The sequence below is a fragment of the Peromyscus leucopus genome, chromosome 14 (genome assembly GCF_004664715.2).
Source record: "Peromyscus leucopus breed LL Stock chromosome 14, UCI_PerLeu_2.1, whole genome shotgun sequence".
NCBI classification, from domain to species: Eukaryota; Metazoa; Chordata; class Mammalia; order Rodentia; family Cricetidae; genus Peromyscus; species Peromyscus leucopus.
In genome coordinates, this window is record NC_051075.1 from 44,057,554 (window position 1) to 44,075,418 (window position 17,865).

Here is a 17,865-nt window from a genome sequence, read left to right on the forward strand (position 1 = left end):
AAGAGAATAGAAAATAATAATTCTATCTACTATTCCTAAGGAAAAGATGATTTATCTCAAAAACTGGAATTTATATTCTAGGAAAATAATTTCACAGCAGAGGAAGTTTGTCCCTAGCATATGTATATTCTTGATGGCAAAATAGCAAAGAATACACTTCAAATATCAAAGAATACTGGTAGCCTGATCTCATTCCAAGTTCTGAGTCAAGGGTGGAGCCTGGGCATAAATATGTTTGAAGCTATAAGGCCATTCAAATGTAAATTTAGGGCTGAAAATGACTGCCTACTGTCTTTATTTAAATACAATAAAAATTAAGCAGAGTCAGGCGGTGGAAGCACACACCTTTAATCCTAGCACTTGGGAGGCAGAGGCAGGTGAATCTCTGAGTTTGAGACCAGTCTGGTCTACAGAGTGAGTTCCAGGACAATCAGGGATACACAGAGAAAAAAAAAAAAAGCAGAAAGATATTAAGATTCTCAAGAATGAGAGTAATAGATAATTAAACCAGGAACACCAAAATTTTTCTCTATAAAATTCTTAAAATGATACTCCCTGAGGTTTGAGGTAGAGGGTTTCCAAGGAGCAGAGACCCTGTGCTTCTTTCTACCTTTAATAAATCTTGACTGAATGCTGAGACCCTGCTTTTCCTGCCTTTCTATTGAAATCATCAGAGCGAAAGAATCTGCCCTGCAACACCAGCTGAAATCATCCTGCCAGCATAGATGTGTGACATGCCTGTGATCCTACCACTCAGGAGGTAGAGGCAGGAAGAGCAGAAGGCGTAGGCCACCCTCAACTACATAGCGAGCTCAAGGCCAGCCTGAGCTACGTGAGACTCTGTCTCAAAAAACAAAAACAAACAAAGAAGTAAAACGCCAGGCAAGTGGTATATACCTGCACAGGAAAATTGGGAATCTGAGACCAACCTAGACTACACAGTGAGATCATCTCTCAAAAGACCCACAAGCAGTAACCAAAGAACATGGCACATGTGTTACCTGTCTTCACGTGTATATCCACTAATTCCTTAACAAAGAGAGATGTTATAACAGAAAGTTTTATGTTTACTATTAAAATTAATATTCTGATTTCAAATGTTTTTATATCCATCTCTTTCTGTGTAAATATTGCTGTAGAACAAATTCTTAGAGCTGAAAAAAAATCAAAGTAATTATACATTTAGATTTTTTTAGTAACAGAATCTACTTAGCCTAGACCAGTCTTGTACCTCCAAATGCTGATTTTATAGGTATATACCATCCCACCCTGATACAGTAAAATTATATATAATACATAATAATAACTATATATATCAAGGTCTCATTTATGTAGCTCTAGCTGGCCTAGAACTCACTATATATGTTGTATATCAGGCTGAAGCTCTGTGGGAATTCTCCCGTCAGTGTAGATCAGTCTGGCCTCGAACTCACAGAGATCCTCCTGCTCTGCCTCCCAACTGCTGGGATAAAAGGCATGAGCCACCACCGTGCTACATTTAAATTTTTGATAGATATTATGAAATTAAAAATGGAGCCTGGGCAAAAGTGATATACAACACCAGTAGTGACTGCCATCATTAGCATTTAAATATTTTGTCTTTCTAGTCCCAGGAAAATGGCCATTTTGTCTTCACTTATTTGCCCTGTCTTCAGTATTTGGCAGGATTGCCTTCTTTCTATGGCATGCGTCCTCATTTGCTTTCTGAGACAGGTTTTTTTTTTTTGTTTTTTTTTTTTTTGGTTTTTCGAGACAGGGTTTCTCTGTGTAGCTTTGTGCCTTTCCTGGAACTCACTTGGTAGCCCAGGCTGGCCTCGAACTCACAGAGATCCGCCTGCCTCTGCCTCCCAAGTGCTGGGACTAAAGGCGTGCGCCACCACCGCCTGGCTAAGACAACAGGTTTTTATGGGTTTCCTTTCATATATTAGGCTCTCCTTTTTCATTCCTTTTTCTCCTCGCTTCTCATCTCCAGGAGTTCTTTTTTTTTTTTTTTTTTTTTTTTTTTGGTTTTTCGAGACAGGGTTTCTCTGTGTAGCTTTGCCCCTTTCCTGGAACTCACTTGGTAGCCCAGGCTGGCCTTGAACTCACAGAGATCCGCCTGGCTCTGCCTCCCGAGTGCTGGGATTAAAGGCGTGCGCCACCACCACCCGGCCCTTTTTTCTTTTTTTTAAAGGTATGTAAGAAGCGGGTCTGGAGTGGCAGCTTAGTGATTAAGAGCACTGGCTCCTCTTCCTGAGGACCAGGATTTCATTCACAGCACCCGTATGATGGCTGGCAACCGTCTGTGTAACTCCAGTTCCAGGGGATCTGACAAACTCTTCTGGCCTCTGGGGCACCAGCCATGCAAAATGTGCACAGACATACACGAAGGCAAAACACCCAGATATGTAAACAAATAAAAAAAGATGTGTGTGAAAGGTCTCATATGGGGGGCTCAAGGAGACACTGAGATGAATTGTTGGAGAGTCAGAAATGCATTAAAAGAGATATCGGTGCCATGGGCAGATAAACATAGACAATAGCAAGGCGGCTACTCTGAAGAGAGTTCAAACCCCAGGACCGGAGACAAGGCACTGTGGCGGGGACTCCGAAGAGAGGGAATCGGGGCTCATGAGGCAGAAGCAGGATTCTCTTTCTGAGGCTAGGTACAAGCACAGGCCTGCAACCAGGCCCTCCCAGGCGGGAGTTGGAGAAGTGGGTGGGAAACAGGAAGTGCAGCCACTCATACCCACCTGGATGTAAACTCACTCCCCCAGGTCAGAGCCCTGCCTCCTGCAAGTCTTAGGGAGAGACTCAGACAGTGTCTCAGGAGTGTTCCTGTGGGTATCTGAGGCAGAGACAGAACTGTTGTGAGGTCTCGTAGCCTGAGCAGCAGCTGGATTCTGACAGTATATCCTTATAGTGTGTGTGTGTGTGTGTGTGTGTGTGTGTGTGTGTGTGTGTGTGTGTATGTGTGTGTGTGTGTACACCAAGCCTGCATGTGGAGGTCGAAGGATAACTCTCTCTTTTCACTCTTTTGAGGCAGGGTGTCTCTCATTCTTTCTGCTGTTTCCAGCCTCTACAGGATTCTCCTGCTTCTGCCTCCCATCTCACAAGAGGCATGCTGGATTTACAGTAATTACAGTGACTGTACACTGCTACGTAGGTGCAGGGAACCAGGCCTCCTGGGTCCTCTTTAAAAGCAGCAAATACTTAAAAGACTGAGCTAACTCTCCAGGTCTCTCTCTCTCTCTCTCTCTCCCTCTCCCATTCTCTCTCCCTCTCCCTCTCTCTCCCTCCCTCCCTCCCTGCCTCCCTCCTTTTTTAGACATTGTTTCATGTAGGGCAGGCTTGGCCTGGTACTTGCTATGTAGCTAAGGATAACCTTGAACTCCTGATCCTCCTGCCTCCACCTTCCAAGGCTGGAATTAAAGATGTGTGCCACTCTATCTAGTTTATGTTGCACTCGTACAGACTTAAAAAATAGTAAAGTAGAGGCTTGGGCAGACTTTACAGTATGCATATATACTTCAATTAAACTGCTAATAAAAAAAGATTTTCTAATTTAACTAGGCAGAGTGTATTTCGTTTGTTTATGCTGCATTTGTTTAATGATGTAACACGTGTGTCTAATTATGTAAAGGCGTGTTGTATTTATTTCATCTTGCCTGCCGAAGGTACCTGATTACTCTAATAAAAAGATCCAGGGCCGGGCGCTAGCTCAAGCTCAAAAAAAAAAAAAAAAAAAAAAAAAAAAAATCAAGTTCAGTAAAAGCTCTGTCTGCCTGGCGCTGGGAATCTAGCCGCTGGTAGAAGCGCTTGCCTAGTGTGCAGGGTCCTGGGTTCATTCCTAAGGCAGAAAGGGCAAGGGCAACCGCATGCCCTGTCATTAGTTGATACATCCCACTCTCACAATGGTTGATAAATCAACAGCCACGTGGTGAAGGGCTAAGGACTTATCTTTAGAACTGTGTGGGAAAAACTGCAACCAGATAAGGGTGAGAATCCAACGTAGTTCCAGCAAGTTCGGCCATGACTTTTAAATTATGGAAGGCTGAGTTATATATAGGTTCAGTGGTAGTGAGCTTGTCTTGATCTTGTCTATGCCAGCACTGTGGATTGATCCACCAGACTGTTGCTGGAGTAGAGAGTCAGACCCCAGGCCCTGACAATCCGATAAATCAGGTTAGGCACCATCTTTCATAAGCCAACTAAACAAGTAATGGTAAAAATACAGAAAAAGGAGATTTATTCAATGGGGCCGCATTGGGAAGAGGGACAAAGAGAAGTCTTATCTTCTGGGTCCTAATATGAGGGTCCGGCTTAAGTTGAGAGTCAGACTCTTACAGAGCTGAACAGAAAAGGTATGGTCCATCCATCACTGTCTAGGCTTCATCCTTGTGAGGTGATCTGTGTTAAATTCGCGCCCCCCCCCCCAACAAGTTTCTACTCTGGCTGACACCAAGCCGCTTCTCCGAAGCACAAGATTCCAGGGGAAAATGCAATTTCCTGGGGGTGCTTTTGCTTCTCGGCAGATGGCTAACCAGAGGGACACAATCGCCTCATTCCTGCTAGGAGCGTTACAGTGAGGCAAAGTTACCCCGGGTGCTCCGCCACACTCTGGGCTGTGACCAAGTGGAAAGCCGCATCACCGGCTCCAGGTCCAGCACCCGCCACTAGCCCAAGGTCTCTCGCATCAGCTCCTGCCCGGAGAAACAAGGACGATCCAAAAATCGTACGACTCTGGTCACAGCAACCCAGAGAAGTCAGCTGAGCCGGGGAACTTGCTCAGACAGGCCCATTCCATCCTGGGCTCCGGCCAGACCCCGCCCCCACCGCCACGCCCCCTAGACATGATCTCTGATTGGCTGAAAGCGAGGCGGGAAGCGCCCGGTCTGACAGAGGCGGGCTCTGCACAGGCTCTTTCCACAGCCAGTCACAGCCGCCAGCCAGTCCTTGGCGACCGTCTTCGTGCTGCCTGGGCCCTCCGGCTCCCGCAGACTCTCCAGGGCCTGGGCTGTCAGCGAGCCCCGACGTCCTTCCGGGTCGCCTGCGCACCTTCGCGGCTGGGAGCGAGGCGCAGGCGCAGTGGCTGCATTTCCCCGGGAGGCTGCTTTGAGCACGTGGGTTGTGCTGTCCCGGGCGCGCGCGCGCGGAGGGACCTGGAACCTGATTTTTATTTTTTTTTGCTGGTGTTCATCGTGGGTGGCAGACTAGTCAAGGCCATGGCACCGGCGGGAATCCTGAACGGGAAGGTGGTCTCCGCGTAAGCACCTGCCATTGCTGATCGGGGTGGCGGGCTCAGGGCAGGGCGAGCGGGTCTCCATGCACCCGGGTTCTGCGGGAGAGGTGCTTTGTGGTACAATCGAATGGGCTGGGTGGGGAGGGAGGACATCGACTTGGTCCTTAGAATCTGAAGACCAGTTTTCTGAAGCCAGAAAAACACATCCCCTGCCCAATGTGTGATTGCAATCGGTTGCCTGGTGGCTGCACGCTTGTGTTTTTGGCGGCAAGTCCTGGCTTGACCTTTGCTCTCAAAAGTGTGGCCGCTGGCATCTTTCCACCCAGACAGGGCCTGCTTGGAGAGTCAGAACTCAGAAACCCAGCATAGCCGCTTGTCTTGCTCCTTGGTGGTGATTCGATTGTGGCTAGACTTGACACGGTTGATTGGTGACAGAGGATCTCTTTCTAAGTTTGTTTGTTTGTTTGTTTGTTTGTTTTCTGACACAGGGTCTCTCCACAGAGTCCTGGCTATCCGGGAGCTCTCTATGTAGACCAGGCTGGCCTTGAACTCACAGAGATCCTCCTGCCTCTGCCTCCCCAGTGCTGGGATTAAAGGCTTGTGCCACCGTACCGGGCCTAGAGGGTCTCTTCTAATCCAACGCATTCCTCATGCGCTGCACCACTGAGCGACAACCCCAGCTCCCTCATGCTCCACACTTTAACAGCCACCTATCCGTCCTGGCACTAAAGTTATTTTTTTTAGTTTGGCTCCTGTGTGCTGTGTCCTGTGTGACTATTCCACATTCCATTTGACCTTACCTGTTCTGGCGCTGCAGATTTGAACGCTTAACTATTGGCATAATTTTCCAAATGTACTCCCTTTGCCAAATATATTGCCCTTTTGCTCTTTTGGGAGAGAGGGTTGGGACTTGAGTCCTTTAGTGTGTTTGACCACTGGGCATTCCTTGCTTTTTGTCTGGGAAGTTACAAGAGTGGAGGGGAGAGAGAAAGGAGTATTTTGTGACCTTGTTGCTCTTGGGACATGAGGTATCTGGTTATTTAGTAACTGTTGTGGCTAACGGTAATTGTCCAGAAAACCCTTGGCTTTGTCAGTAAAGACTTGTAGAGCATGATAGTGAAACCTTCCGCAGGGCAAAGTGATCCTTTGCTGGAGGTTGGAAAAGTGAACAGAAGAGAAATATAAATCAGAAGGTGAATCTTGCACAAAGGCAAGGAAGAACCCCACATTTTTGGACTAGAATCCATAACACATACATCTGAGTATTTTTTTCTTCTTTTTTATCTTTATTATTTTTTTAAAGACAGGGTCTTATGCAGCCCAGGCTTGCCTCAAACTCAAATGTAGCTGAGCCTGGCCTCGAACTACTGATTCAGTGCTTACATCTTCCATAGGGCTAGGATTACAGGTCTGTACCACTACATCAGGCTTTCTTTCTTAAAATAAACCTTCATGTGGAGACTGAAGAGGTGGCTCAGGGCTTAGGAGCACTTCTTGTTCTTCCAGAGGACTCAGTATAGTTCCTAGCACCCTGGTCAGAGAACTCACAACCGCCTGTAACTCCAGCTCCAAGGGAAGAGATACCTTCTTCTGGGTACCCATACACAGGCGTGGCATACACTTATATACACACATGCACATAAATAATAATAATTTTTTTAAGCTTACTATGTCTATTTGAGGTTGGCTACATATTATGGGATGCATATAGGTAGTAAATGTTTGTTTGCTATAGTGAAGTAAATGTATGGGTGGTCCTCTCATGTGGTTACCTCTTTTACAAGATTTGCTAAAACAAAACTTACTCAACATGATCCTGGTTACAGTATCCCTTGATTACCCACAGTCCTCAGGTTCTACCCAGGGCGCTCCAGACTTCTTACTCTTAGAGATCTCCTACTTTGTATTCTTTGGAGCACATCTGTTTTGTTTGTAAAAACCAGCCCTGTTTTATTCTCTAGCTGTCTGCATGGATGTAGGTCCACTGTAAGTGAGATTATGCAGCATTTTTTTTTTTTTTTTTTTTTTTGCAATGTCAGGGTTGTTTCCCTAAGCATAATGTCCTCCGGCTCTATTCATGATGTGACAAGATCTCCTCTTTTAAGGACGGGTAATGTTCCACAGTATGCCTATCGTCTCTCTATCCATTTGTCTGTTGAGGCTGTGGCTATTTGCTCGGTGGTAGAGGACTTGCCTGGCATGTGAATGCTCTGGGTTCAAAAGACTACCTACTGTCCTAAGAGCAACCTTCAATAAGGTCACAAACAATTTAGGTTGTTCCCATATTTTGGCTTTTGTGAATAATGCTACAATTATCATGAGTGTGCAGACTTCTCTATAAGATTGTAATTTAATTTCCTTTGGTTACGCATTCAGGAAAGGGATTGTTAGTTCTGGTAATTCTATTTTGTTTTTATTTTTTATTTTTTTATGTCATCCTTGCGCAGGGGCCATGCTAATCTTCTCTGTATCGTTCCAATTTTAGTATATGTGCTGCTGAAGTGAGCACTTGTTTTTAATTTTTTAAATTTGGTTTGATTGGGTCGGAGGGAGATGGCTCAGCAGTTAGGAGCACTGGCTGCTCTTCCAGAGGACCCAGGTTCAATTCCTAGCACCCACATGGCAGCTTACAATAACTCCAGTTCCAGGGAATCCGATACCCTCACACTGACATATATGTAGGTAAAACATCAGTGCATATAAAATACAATAAAAAAATTTTTTAAATTCATTTGCTTTTTTAAAAAAATTAATGGATACATATGCTGTACATACTCATAGAGTACTGTGTATTTTTTTTTTCATTTTTTAATTTTATGTGCATTGGTATTTTGCCTGCATGTATGTCTGTGTAAGAGTGTCAAATCCCCTGGAGACAGAGTTACAGACAGATGTGAGCTGTCACGTGGCTGCTGGGAATTGAACCCAGGTCCTCTGGAAGAGCAGCCAGTGCTCTTAGCCACTGAACTATCTCTCTAGCCCCACCATGGAATTTTTTAAAAAACATAAACTAACCCATTTGCTGTAGGCTAGGAAAGGTGGCATTTCCTGGGCTGTCAGCTCCTCCTTCAGTCTCCTGAGGCTGGATTGACTGTGACCGCAGGAGTGGCCACCGGTGCCAGGGAGACCTTAGTGCCAGGTGCTCGCAGCCCATTACGTCATCTCGTTTTGCTTTGTTTTTTGCTGCAAAAGGATATATCTGATTTTTTAAAGCTAACACCATGCTACTTTCTTTAGTGATCATAAGAATTCATGTTTCTACCAACAGTGCACTAGGATTCCCTTTCCTCTGTGCTTCACTATTTGTCCATATGTGTGTGTGATATATCATATATCTGTATATATATTTTAGTAGATTGTCTCCTTCCACTAAGGAATGGATGAAGGAATCAAACGGGTTGTCAGGCTTGTGCTGTGAGAACTTTTAATTACTGACCTGTCTCTTTGGCCTTGCCCTTTTAATAATACATACCCCAATGGATGTGAAATACTATCTCAGTAGTTGTAATTTGCTTTTACCTCGGAAGTGGTGCTGAGGGGTGGGTGTATGTGTGTGTGTGTGTGTGCCTGTTAGCTAGTTTTATGTCTTTTCAAGATGTAGCTTACTGAAGTACATTGTTTCTGCTGCTTATGATTTATATATATATATATATTCATATATGTTCATATCTTTTACTGTGCTCTTTTCTTGAAGTGTTCCTATTAGAAGGATTGTAAAGAGTTGGGCAGTGGTGGCACACTCCATTAATCCCAGTACTTAGGAGACAGAGGCAGATGGATCTCTGAGTTTGAGGCCAGCCTGGCATATACAGCGAGTTCCAGGACGGCTAGGGCTACACAGAGAAACACTGTCTTAAAAACAAACAAACAAAACAAAAACAAGATTGTAGAGAGATAATTTAGGTATTCATTTTGGCCCGGAACTGGGAATGGATGGTATGGGTATATTTTGATTGTGGAGAGGAAGTTAGTTAAAAGCTCCATTAAACAAATAGCTGGAGAGATGACTCAGTGGTTAAGAGCAATGGCTGCTCTTCCAAAAGACATAGGTTCAATTCCGAGCACATACATGGAAGCTCATAACCATCTGTAACCCCAGTTCCAGGGGATCTGATGGCCTCCATGCATCAAGAACACACCTGGTGCACATACACACATGCCCAAACACCCATATACAAAAGTAATGAAGTAACTTAAGTAATCTGTGATACATACGCAGTTTTGTTTATGTCTATGTCTAAAATACCTAGAAACTTTTTCACTGTATAGTTTTAAGCAAATTTCTTAATGCCTGTGTTGTAACTTCCTCAGATACAAATTAAAAGTAATATCTAGATTATTGGGTTTCTAGCAGAATGAAATGAGGGTTTTAGTTTTGTGAGATAAGGTCTTTCTACATCACCCTGACTGTCCTGGAACTCACTATATAGACCAGGCTGGCCTTGGACTCACAGAGATCCTTCCTTCTGTTTCCAGAGTGCTGGAATTTGAGGTGTGCCATACCACGCCCAGCTACCTAAATGAATTCTTAACAGAGAAACACTGAAGAATCTTCCTGACACATAGTCAGTGTTCAGTATACCTTAGCTATATTCATAGTCTGTAATTGATGTGCACATGAATGCCTCCTTGATTTTCTTTTTGAGAGCAGTAGCTGGCTTAAGATCTATCCCAGTAGTTTTCAACATTAGTTGCATATTAAAGTCATTTGGAGATTTTTGCCTTTGTTAAAAGTGATGAGGCAGTGGTGGTGATTGCCTTTAATCCCAGCACTCTGGAGGCAGAGGCAGGAGGATCTCTGAGAGTTCTGGGCCAGCCTGGTCCATAAGGCTATACAGAGAAAAAGAAAAGAAGGAAGGAAGGAAGGAAGGAAGGAAGGAAGGAAGGAAGGAAGGAAAAAAGTGATGGGTAGAGGGCAAGTGAGACACCTCAAAGGGTAAAGGCTCTTGCCACCAAGGTTGAGAACCTCAGTTTAATTCCTAAGAGCTACACAAAGGAAGGAGAGAACTGACCCTACAAGTTGTCCTCTGAAACACACACACACACACACACACACACACACACACACACACACACACACTTTTTTCTTTTAATGATGTGGCCTGGCATGGTGGGTTAAGCCTGTAATTCTAGCTCTTACGATGCAGGGAACTTTTGAAAACTACCATGATACCCATACCATTCTGACTTCATTGGATTCTCTAACAATAAGCTACAGGATTATTGAAATTTTGAAATAAATTTTAAAGTTCATCACATGGTTCTATTTACATGTCATCTTGAAGATCAGACCGCTCACCTAAACCCTGTTTTTTGTTTTTATGCCAAATGCCATTTATTGAAGGAGGGAGGAGGTCTTAAATATAGGCTTACAACACAATGGGAGAACCCCAGAGGGCAGAAGTTCACTAAGAAGTTTTACATTCTTGTATCTAAGCTGTTAACGCCCATTATGCAGGATGCACAGACAAGGAACTTCCCTTAAGCATTCAGGAGGGTGGAACCCGGCAGGGAATTAGCAAGATTTGGTGGTAGGTGAATGCTTGCATGCATGTAGTGCTAGTACTTGGGAGGCTGCTGCAGGAGGATGAAATGCCAAAAGCAGAACAAATGCCTTGATGATGCCTGTCTTTAAGCTAATACTTGGGAGGCTGAAGCAGGAGGATTTTCTGTGAGTCTGAGGCCAGCTCATGTACATAGTTCCAGGCCAGCCAGGGCTCTACAGGGAGACCCTGTCTGAAAACAAAAGGTTGGGGGAGCACATAAGAGAACCCTAAAAGGCCAAATCCAGTTTTTATAATTAAAAATAATTTGGCTGGGCATGGTGGTACATACCTTTAATCTTGGCACTCAGGAGGCAGAGCCAGGCGGATCTCTGAAAGGCCAGCCAGGTCTACAGAGCAAGTTCCAGGACAGCCAGGACTGTTACGCAGAGAAACCCTGTCTTGGGGAGAAAAAAAAATTGACCATAGGTATCGAAAACACTTTCTTTCTTTCTTTCTTTCTTTCTTTCTTTCTTTCTTTCTTTCTTTCTTTCTTTCTTTCTTTCTTTCTTTCTTTCTTTCTTTCTTTCTTTCTTTCTTCCTTCCTTCCTTCCTTCCTTCCTTCCTTCCTTCCTTCCTTCCTTCCTTCCTTCCTTCCTTTCTTCTTTTCTTTCTTTCTCCCCTCCCCTCCCCTCCCCTCCCCTCCCCTCCCCTCCCCTCCCCTCCCCTCTCTCTCTCTCTCTCTCCTCACTGTGTAGACCAAGCTGGTCTCTAACTCACAGGCATCTGCCTGCCTCTGCACCCCAAGTGTTGGGATTAATGATGTAGACCACCATGCCTGGCTGTTCTAGGTATCTGTGTGTGTGTGTGTTCCGATGGGGCACTCTAATGTACACATATCTGTTGGAAATGTGTCTTAGAGTTGTAGGGATTGAGAAATGCAAGATCAGAATTTAGCAAGCCAACTTACATTGGTGCATTGAAGAGTAGCCAGTCCTTATCAATACTGTTCCCTTATCAATACAGTTCCTCTGAGATAGCTCAGTGGTTAACCTTACTGCTTTCGGAGGACCCAGGTCCAAGACCAAGGTTGTTTGTACTTACAACATTTTTCTTCTTTCTTTTTGAGACAGGATCTTATATAACCATGTTGCTGGAATTGCTAAATGGTCTTATTAAAAAAAAAAAAAACCAAACCCGGAGCCAGATATTGGGGTAAATGCTGAAAGATCAGAGAGACAAAGGGACAAGCCGCTGCCACATCTCACCTCGCCAACTCCATGAATCCTCTCACTGAATGTCTCTGAGTCCTCAGCCGAAAGGCCTCTCCATCCGAAAAGGCTTTAGTTCCTGTCTCCTCACGCCTTATATACCTTTCTTTGCCCAGCCATATTACTTCCTTCCTAGGGTTAGGATCAAAGGCATGTGTGCTTCCCAAATACTGCTAGCAAAGGCATGCGATCTCAAGTGCTGGGATTAAAGGCCTGTGCCACCACTGCCTGGCCTCTATGTTTAATCTAGTAGCAGGCTCTGTTCTCTGATCTTCAGGCAGATTTTATTAGGGTACACAATATATCACCACATAGCCAGGCTGGCCTTGAGCTTCCTATGTGATAGGATATCTTTGGACTCCTGAGCCTGCCTCCCATCTCAAGCATGTACCACTACATAGTTTTAAGCTTTTGTATTTGTTTAGTGGGTGCTGGGATTCAAACCTAGGACCTTGTTAGGCAAGTGTTCTGCTATTAAATGATATCAGGCAAGCCTAAGAGTTTTCTTAATAAATTTAATTGATAATTATGTGTGTGAGAGAATGCTAACACACGTGTGCCATGCTTCACACATGGGGACCAGGGGACTGCTCTGTAGCGTTGGTTTTTCCCTCTGCTAGGGGTTCCAGGGATCGAACTCAGGTCATCAGGCTTGCCCAGCAAAAAGTAACCCATTCAGGCACCTCCCTGGACCTCGGGACTTGTCTTCAGTGTATTCCTTTGGTGGCCGTTTGTCACTTTGACCTTTCTGGAGAACTTGACTCTGGGAACTGGTTTGCCCATTGACCGTCCTCAGAGAACAAGAAATCTAGGAGAGATGATGGGCGGCGTGCTCGGGCCCTACCTGTGGGAATCCGGAACCAGGGGTGTTCTTACAGCTTGAGCGGGATGAGCTGTACGTACATAGGGGCCCTTAGTGGTAAGATGCCCCCACTTTCCCTTTTGCTGGGCCAAAAACATCTCCCACCTTCCCCCCACCCCTGAAATTAGAGACTAAATCTAGGGCCCAATACTTACCCCTGAACTATGATCTCCTTAATTCTCTTTTCTACTTTTTATTTTAAGATGGTTCCCATTAAATTGCCCAGGCTAGCTTTGAACTCATTCCGTAGCCCTGGCAAGGCTCAAACTTGCTATCCTCCTGCCTCAGCCTCTCAGGTAGGCTTAACAGCCCTCTGCCGCTGGACTCAACCTTTTTAGTTTTTGTTTCTTGGGGGGAAGGTCTTACTATATACCCCACACTATCCTGGAACTTGTGTGTGGGGGTGAGGCCTGAGGATAGAGACAGCGATGTGTTCTCTTGGGTGTTTACTCTCTTAATCGGCGGTATCTGTGTGCGTTCTCTATGCCAGGATATCGTCAAAGCCCAGGACTCCACTAGCGAATAAAACAGCCCAAATTTCTCCCTCAGAGTTTTCGGATGGTTACGTGGACATGATAAATTAGATGTCAGGTGACAAGAGGTGTCGGGGAGACCCAATCGGGGAGGAGAGAACTCTGCCGTCACAGGGGATTTCTGTGGTCTGGGTTCAGTGTTAATGGGAATGCACGGGTCTTGTTCTTTGTCAAAGTGACCAGTGGCCTTGGACTTGGGCTGTGAGCCCATCGGTGTTACGGGGAAGGCGGCTCTGAACCAAAAATACCGCGTGCCTTGGACCTTTGACCTCAACTAGTTAGTTATTTACTAGTCTTGGGTCAGCAGGGATGGCTCATGGCAAACTGAGTACCCCTCTTGAGTGGGTGGCAGAAGCTAACTTTGGAGGTGAAATGTTCCCCGTGTGTAAGAGTGAACAGTGTAAGAGGGGGTGTGGCGCAGGGGAGGGTCTGCCCGTGTCAGGACCGCCTTGCTTAGGTTCTCAGCGGAGAGCATCCTTCTCCCAGGGGTCTGTTTACCCTTCCCTTTCGTTTGCTTGTAACTAACCCTGCACCCTCCCTTAGGGGCACTTCCTTTCAGTGATTCCTCTTTCTAAAAAGACTTCTTAAACTGGGCAGGGTGGTACACTCTTGTAAGCCCTGCACTTGGCGGGTAGATATGGGAAGATCAGGAGTTCAATGTCATCTTCAGCTACGTGGTGAGTTTAAGACTAGCCTGGGCTATCTGAAACTATCTTAAAAATTTTTTTTAAGTTAAAAAAACATTGAAGTGTAGACAAGGAGTAAATAGAGTGAATGTAAATTTATTAAGGAAAAAAAAAAAAAAACGAGAAAAGAATTCCCAAGAGAGTGGAAGGAAGATGTCTGGAATCAAACCTTCCTACCTGTTGGCCAAGTTCCTTGTCCTCCTTGGTGAGTTCTTGGCCACAGCTTGGGTAGAAAAGATGCCACTTTGCATTCCTCCTGTCTCGGGGAGTCTTGGAAGGTAGAGGAACATTTGTGTAAAGGTTTTTACCAGAGCTATCAGGACTAACCTGCACTGCCTGGAGCTAGCCTGGCACTCATCAGGATAAAATGACCTTTCATTTGGGTTTTGGTATTAAATACTGTTTACTAGGCAAGCCCCCTAGGGCCCAAACCTGCCAAGCATGGTGATGCTCGCCTTTAATCCCAGCATTCTGGAGGCAGAGGCAGGTGGATCTCTGAATTCAAGACTAGCCTAGCCTGGTCTACACAGTGACTTACAGTCTAGCCAAGGATACATAGTAGGATTATCTTATTTTAAAAAACAACAAAAAACCTTTTCTATTTTGGAACCGGAGAGATGGCTCAGTGATTAAGGACTAAGAGCACACACTGCTCTTCCAGAGAACTGGGGATTGATTCCCAGCACTCACATTAAGTAGCTTGCAACCACCTGCAATCTGTAACTCCAGCTTCCGGGGGATCTGCCACTTCTGGCTTCTCCAGGCACCTGTACGTGCACCTATACACAAAGATGATTTTTTGAAAGACCCAAATGCAAGCCAGGCGGTGGTGGTGGTGGTGGTGGTGGTGGTGGCGGCGGCGGCGGTGGCGGCCGCGGCCGCCTTTAATCCTAGTGCTTGGGAGGCAGAGGCAGGCGTATCTCTGTGAGTTCAAGGCCAGCCTAGTCTACAGAGCTAGTTCCAGGACAGCCAGGGCTACACAAAGAAACCCTGTCTCGAAAAACAAAACAACAACAAAAGACCCAAGTGCCTTTTTAAAAAGGATTTTGTTTTGGTTTTTAAGATTCATTTTGTTTTTAATTGGGTGTGTTTTCCTGTGTGTGTGTGTGTGTGTGTGTGTGTGTGTGTGCGCGCGCGTGCATGGGGCCAGTGTCCATGGAAGCCAGGAAAGGGCGACAGATCCTCCACAGCCTGTGAGTCTGTGAGCCATCAGATGTGGATGCTAGAAACCACAGGGGCCCTGAGGCATCTCTCCACCTAAGCCCTTTTACCTAAGGATTCCCTTTAGTCTTCTCGGAAGCAGAAAAGTAGGTCTTTGTGGGGCTCTCTCTGGGGTACTGGCTCCTGCCCTCTTTTCCCCCTCCAAGCAGATGTGTTTTAGACTTCCATGTCCACCAGTGGCGATGATGTCCAGGTTTACAGGGGACTTGTAACTATTCCTTGTCTCCACAACGAGCTCTGATAGCCAGATCTACGGTTGGGTAATGGGAGACCGCGAGACTAACTCTGGTGTGAAGCCTATGCTGGAAGACCCATTGGCACGGCTTTTCCTTGTTGGCATATAGTCAGTCGGTCACAGCTTCTTAGTTCTTTGTATGCAGAGCTGTCCCATCTCGTCTCCTAACTCTGCCTCCTAACAAAACAGTGGCTTAATAAGCCAAATGTTTTGTTTGACTTGCAGAATTATTTTTAAAAATTAGGTTGCATTGCAACACACTCATGTCTGTAATTATTCTTAAAAATCTGGACGTCTGACTCTTTGAAAGGCGATGGAAAGTTCAACAATGTTGTGTTCCCTATTCTGGCAGTACTGGGCACTGAAACTGGGGCTGTGCGTGCCAGCCAATAGCCTGGCCGCTGAGCTGCATTCCCAGCTCTGTGGTCTGCATGCCTAACTAATGCCAGGGCCTTGTTGGATCCGAGTAGGTGCTCATCCGCTCCTTCCTGGAGTAGGGTAGCAGTCAAGGAGTCTGGGCTTCGTTGTTCAGGAGTCTTACCCTTCGCTGTATTTTCTGACGGTGTTTATCTCTGCTACCCTTCTCTAATGAATTTATAACCCATCTGTATATTTGTTTGTTTGCTTATTCATTCATTTATTTTGAGGTTGGGTCTCACTCTGCTCCCACCATGTGGCTTCTAGAGATTGAACTCAGGTTGTCAGCCTTGGCAGCAAGCTCTTTTATCCACTGGGCTATCTCACTAGCCTGGGATCGGGCTCTCGTTCTGTAGAGCCCAGGCTAACCTAGAACTAACAGCACTCCTCCTGCCTCAGCTTTCTGAGTGTTAGGGTTATAGGCATGAGCCACCACTGCGGGTTTTGAATTTGCTAGTTGAACATTTTATGTTAATTTATTAAGATGTTTTTATTGGGACAGTCAATGGGTTAGGAGCCCTGGCTGTTCTTCCAGAGGACCTGGATTACATTCCTAGCTCATGGTCGCTTACAGCCATCTGTAACTCCAGTTCCAGGGATGTGACCCTATTCTGTCCTGTGCAGATACCAGACACACATATGGTGCACATACCAACATCCAGGCAACACCCATGGACATAAATAAAATATATAAGTCTTTTCAAAGTTCAATTTTTATTACATTTATTTTGTGTGTGTGGTGGTCTGCTCTTACACTTATTTTTATTTGGTGGAGGTCGGAGGGGAGAAGCTTGGTATTGTCATGCCACCGCCTGTGTTTGGAGGTCAGAGGACACTTTGTGGGAGTCATTCTTCTCCTTCTACCACGTGGGTCTCAGGGATTAAGCTCAGGTCGTCGGGCTAGTCAGCAGTGACTTAACCCACTGACCCATTTCTTCTTCATCCTTATAGCCTACTGTGTTTGGTTTGGTTTTGAGACAGGGTCTCTCTGTTATGTAGCTCAGGCTATCCTGGAACTCTATGTAGACCAGGCTGGCCTTGAACTCATAGAGTTGCACCTGCCTCTGCCTCTTGAGTCCTGGGATCAGAGGTGTGCGCCACCACATCCCCATAGTCTACTTTTTTAGTAATCCGTTTTTGAAGCCTTTCTCCACCAAATCTATGTGTTGCACCTCCGACTTCTACCCACTAGGTGTCAGTATCATCTTAAAACGGCACGGTGCCCATGTCTTCACTTCTTGCGTCATATCCACTTGGCTGGGATTACTTTACGGGTGCTCATCGGTCAGAGCCAAAGAGACAGGAGCGGTGCACTGTGGCTTTGGGGTGTCCTTGCACACTTCAGTCCTGATTGCTCTTACGTAGAGACTGGCGGATGTCTTCCCTTAGATTGTAGCTGGTTGGTGAGAATGGCATGAATCTGGCCTGAGTAGTTCTATCCGGGGACCAGAGTATTTCTAGTTGCTTCTTCTGGCCTCATTTGGCTCTGGAGTCCTTACATGGAAGATCTAGCCCAAGGGCCATGGAGAGCCACGAGAGGCTCCTGAAAATGATGTCTTAGGAGATTGTAAGGATTAGGAAGTTTCTGGAGATTATGGGCTGTCCAGGTTGAAGGACTTAGTACCGTTTGATTCCGTGTAGCTGAGAGACCCGCCTCGTGAAGCCAGGAGAGGCTGTGCTTACGTCTTCTGTCCATCTCCTTTTTTGTAGCTCTCAACTTCCGTGGCTCCAGCTGTAGCGGACGCCTGGCTTTCCTCCTTCTCTTTATTTTAGGGTTCTTAGTAGCCAACCCGGAAAGCAAACACAATAGAAATAGAGAAGGCTTATTAAGAAGGGGGGGGGGCAGTGAGATGGCTCTGTGGGTAAAGGTACTGGCTACCAACCTGACGACTTGAATTCAAGACCTACGTAGTGGGAGGAGAAAATCGGCCCCCTC

General features: G+C 45.7%; 1 protein-coding gene and 1 non-coding gene across 2 annotated transcripts in view; one reads left to right on the forward strand and one right to left on the reverse strand.

Moving 5' to 3' along the window:
- Nucleotides 1-4,916: 4,916 nt before the first annotated feature.
- The window catches only part of Mthfd1 (methylenetetrahydrofolate dehydrogenase, cyclohydrolase and formyltetrahydrofolate synthetase 1), a 73,584-nt gene continuing 60,635 nt past the window's right edge, over nt 4,917-17,865 (forward strand). Inside the window, exon 1 of the mRNA XM_028876054.2 lies at nt 4,917-5,245. Coding sequence (XP_028731887.1) covers nt 5,205-5,245 — 41 coding nt within the window. The 5' untranslated portion in view covers nt 4,917-5,204. The remainder of the gene's footprint in view (nt 5,246-17,865) is intronic.
- LOC114697799 lies at nt 7,624-7,730 on the reverse strand. Its single transcript, XR_003735242.1, has one exon. It is a non-coding gene; the product is annotated as a U6 spliceosomal RNA (small nuclear RNA).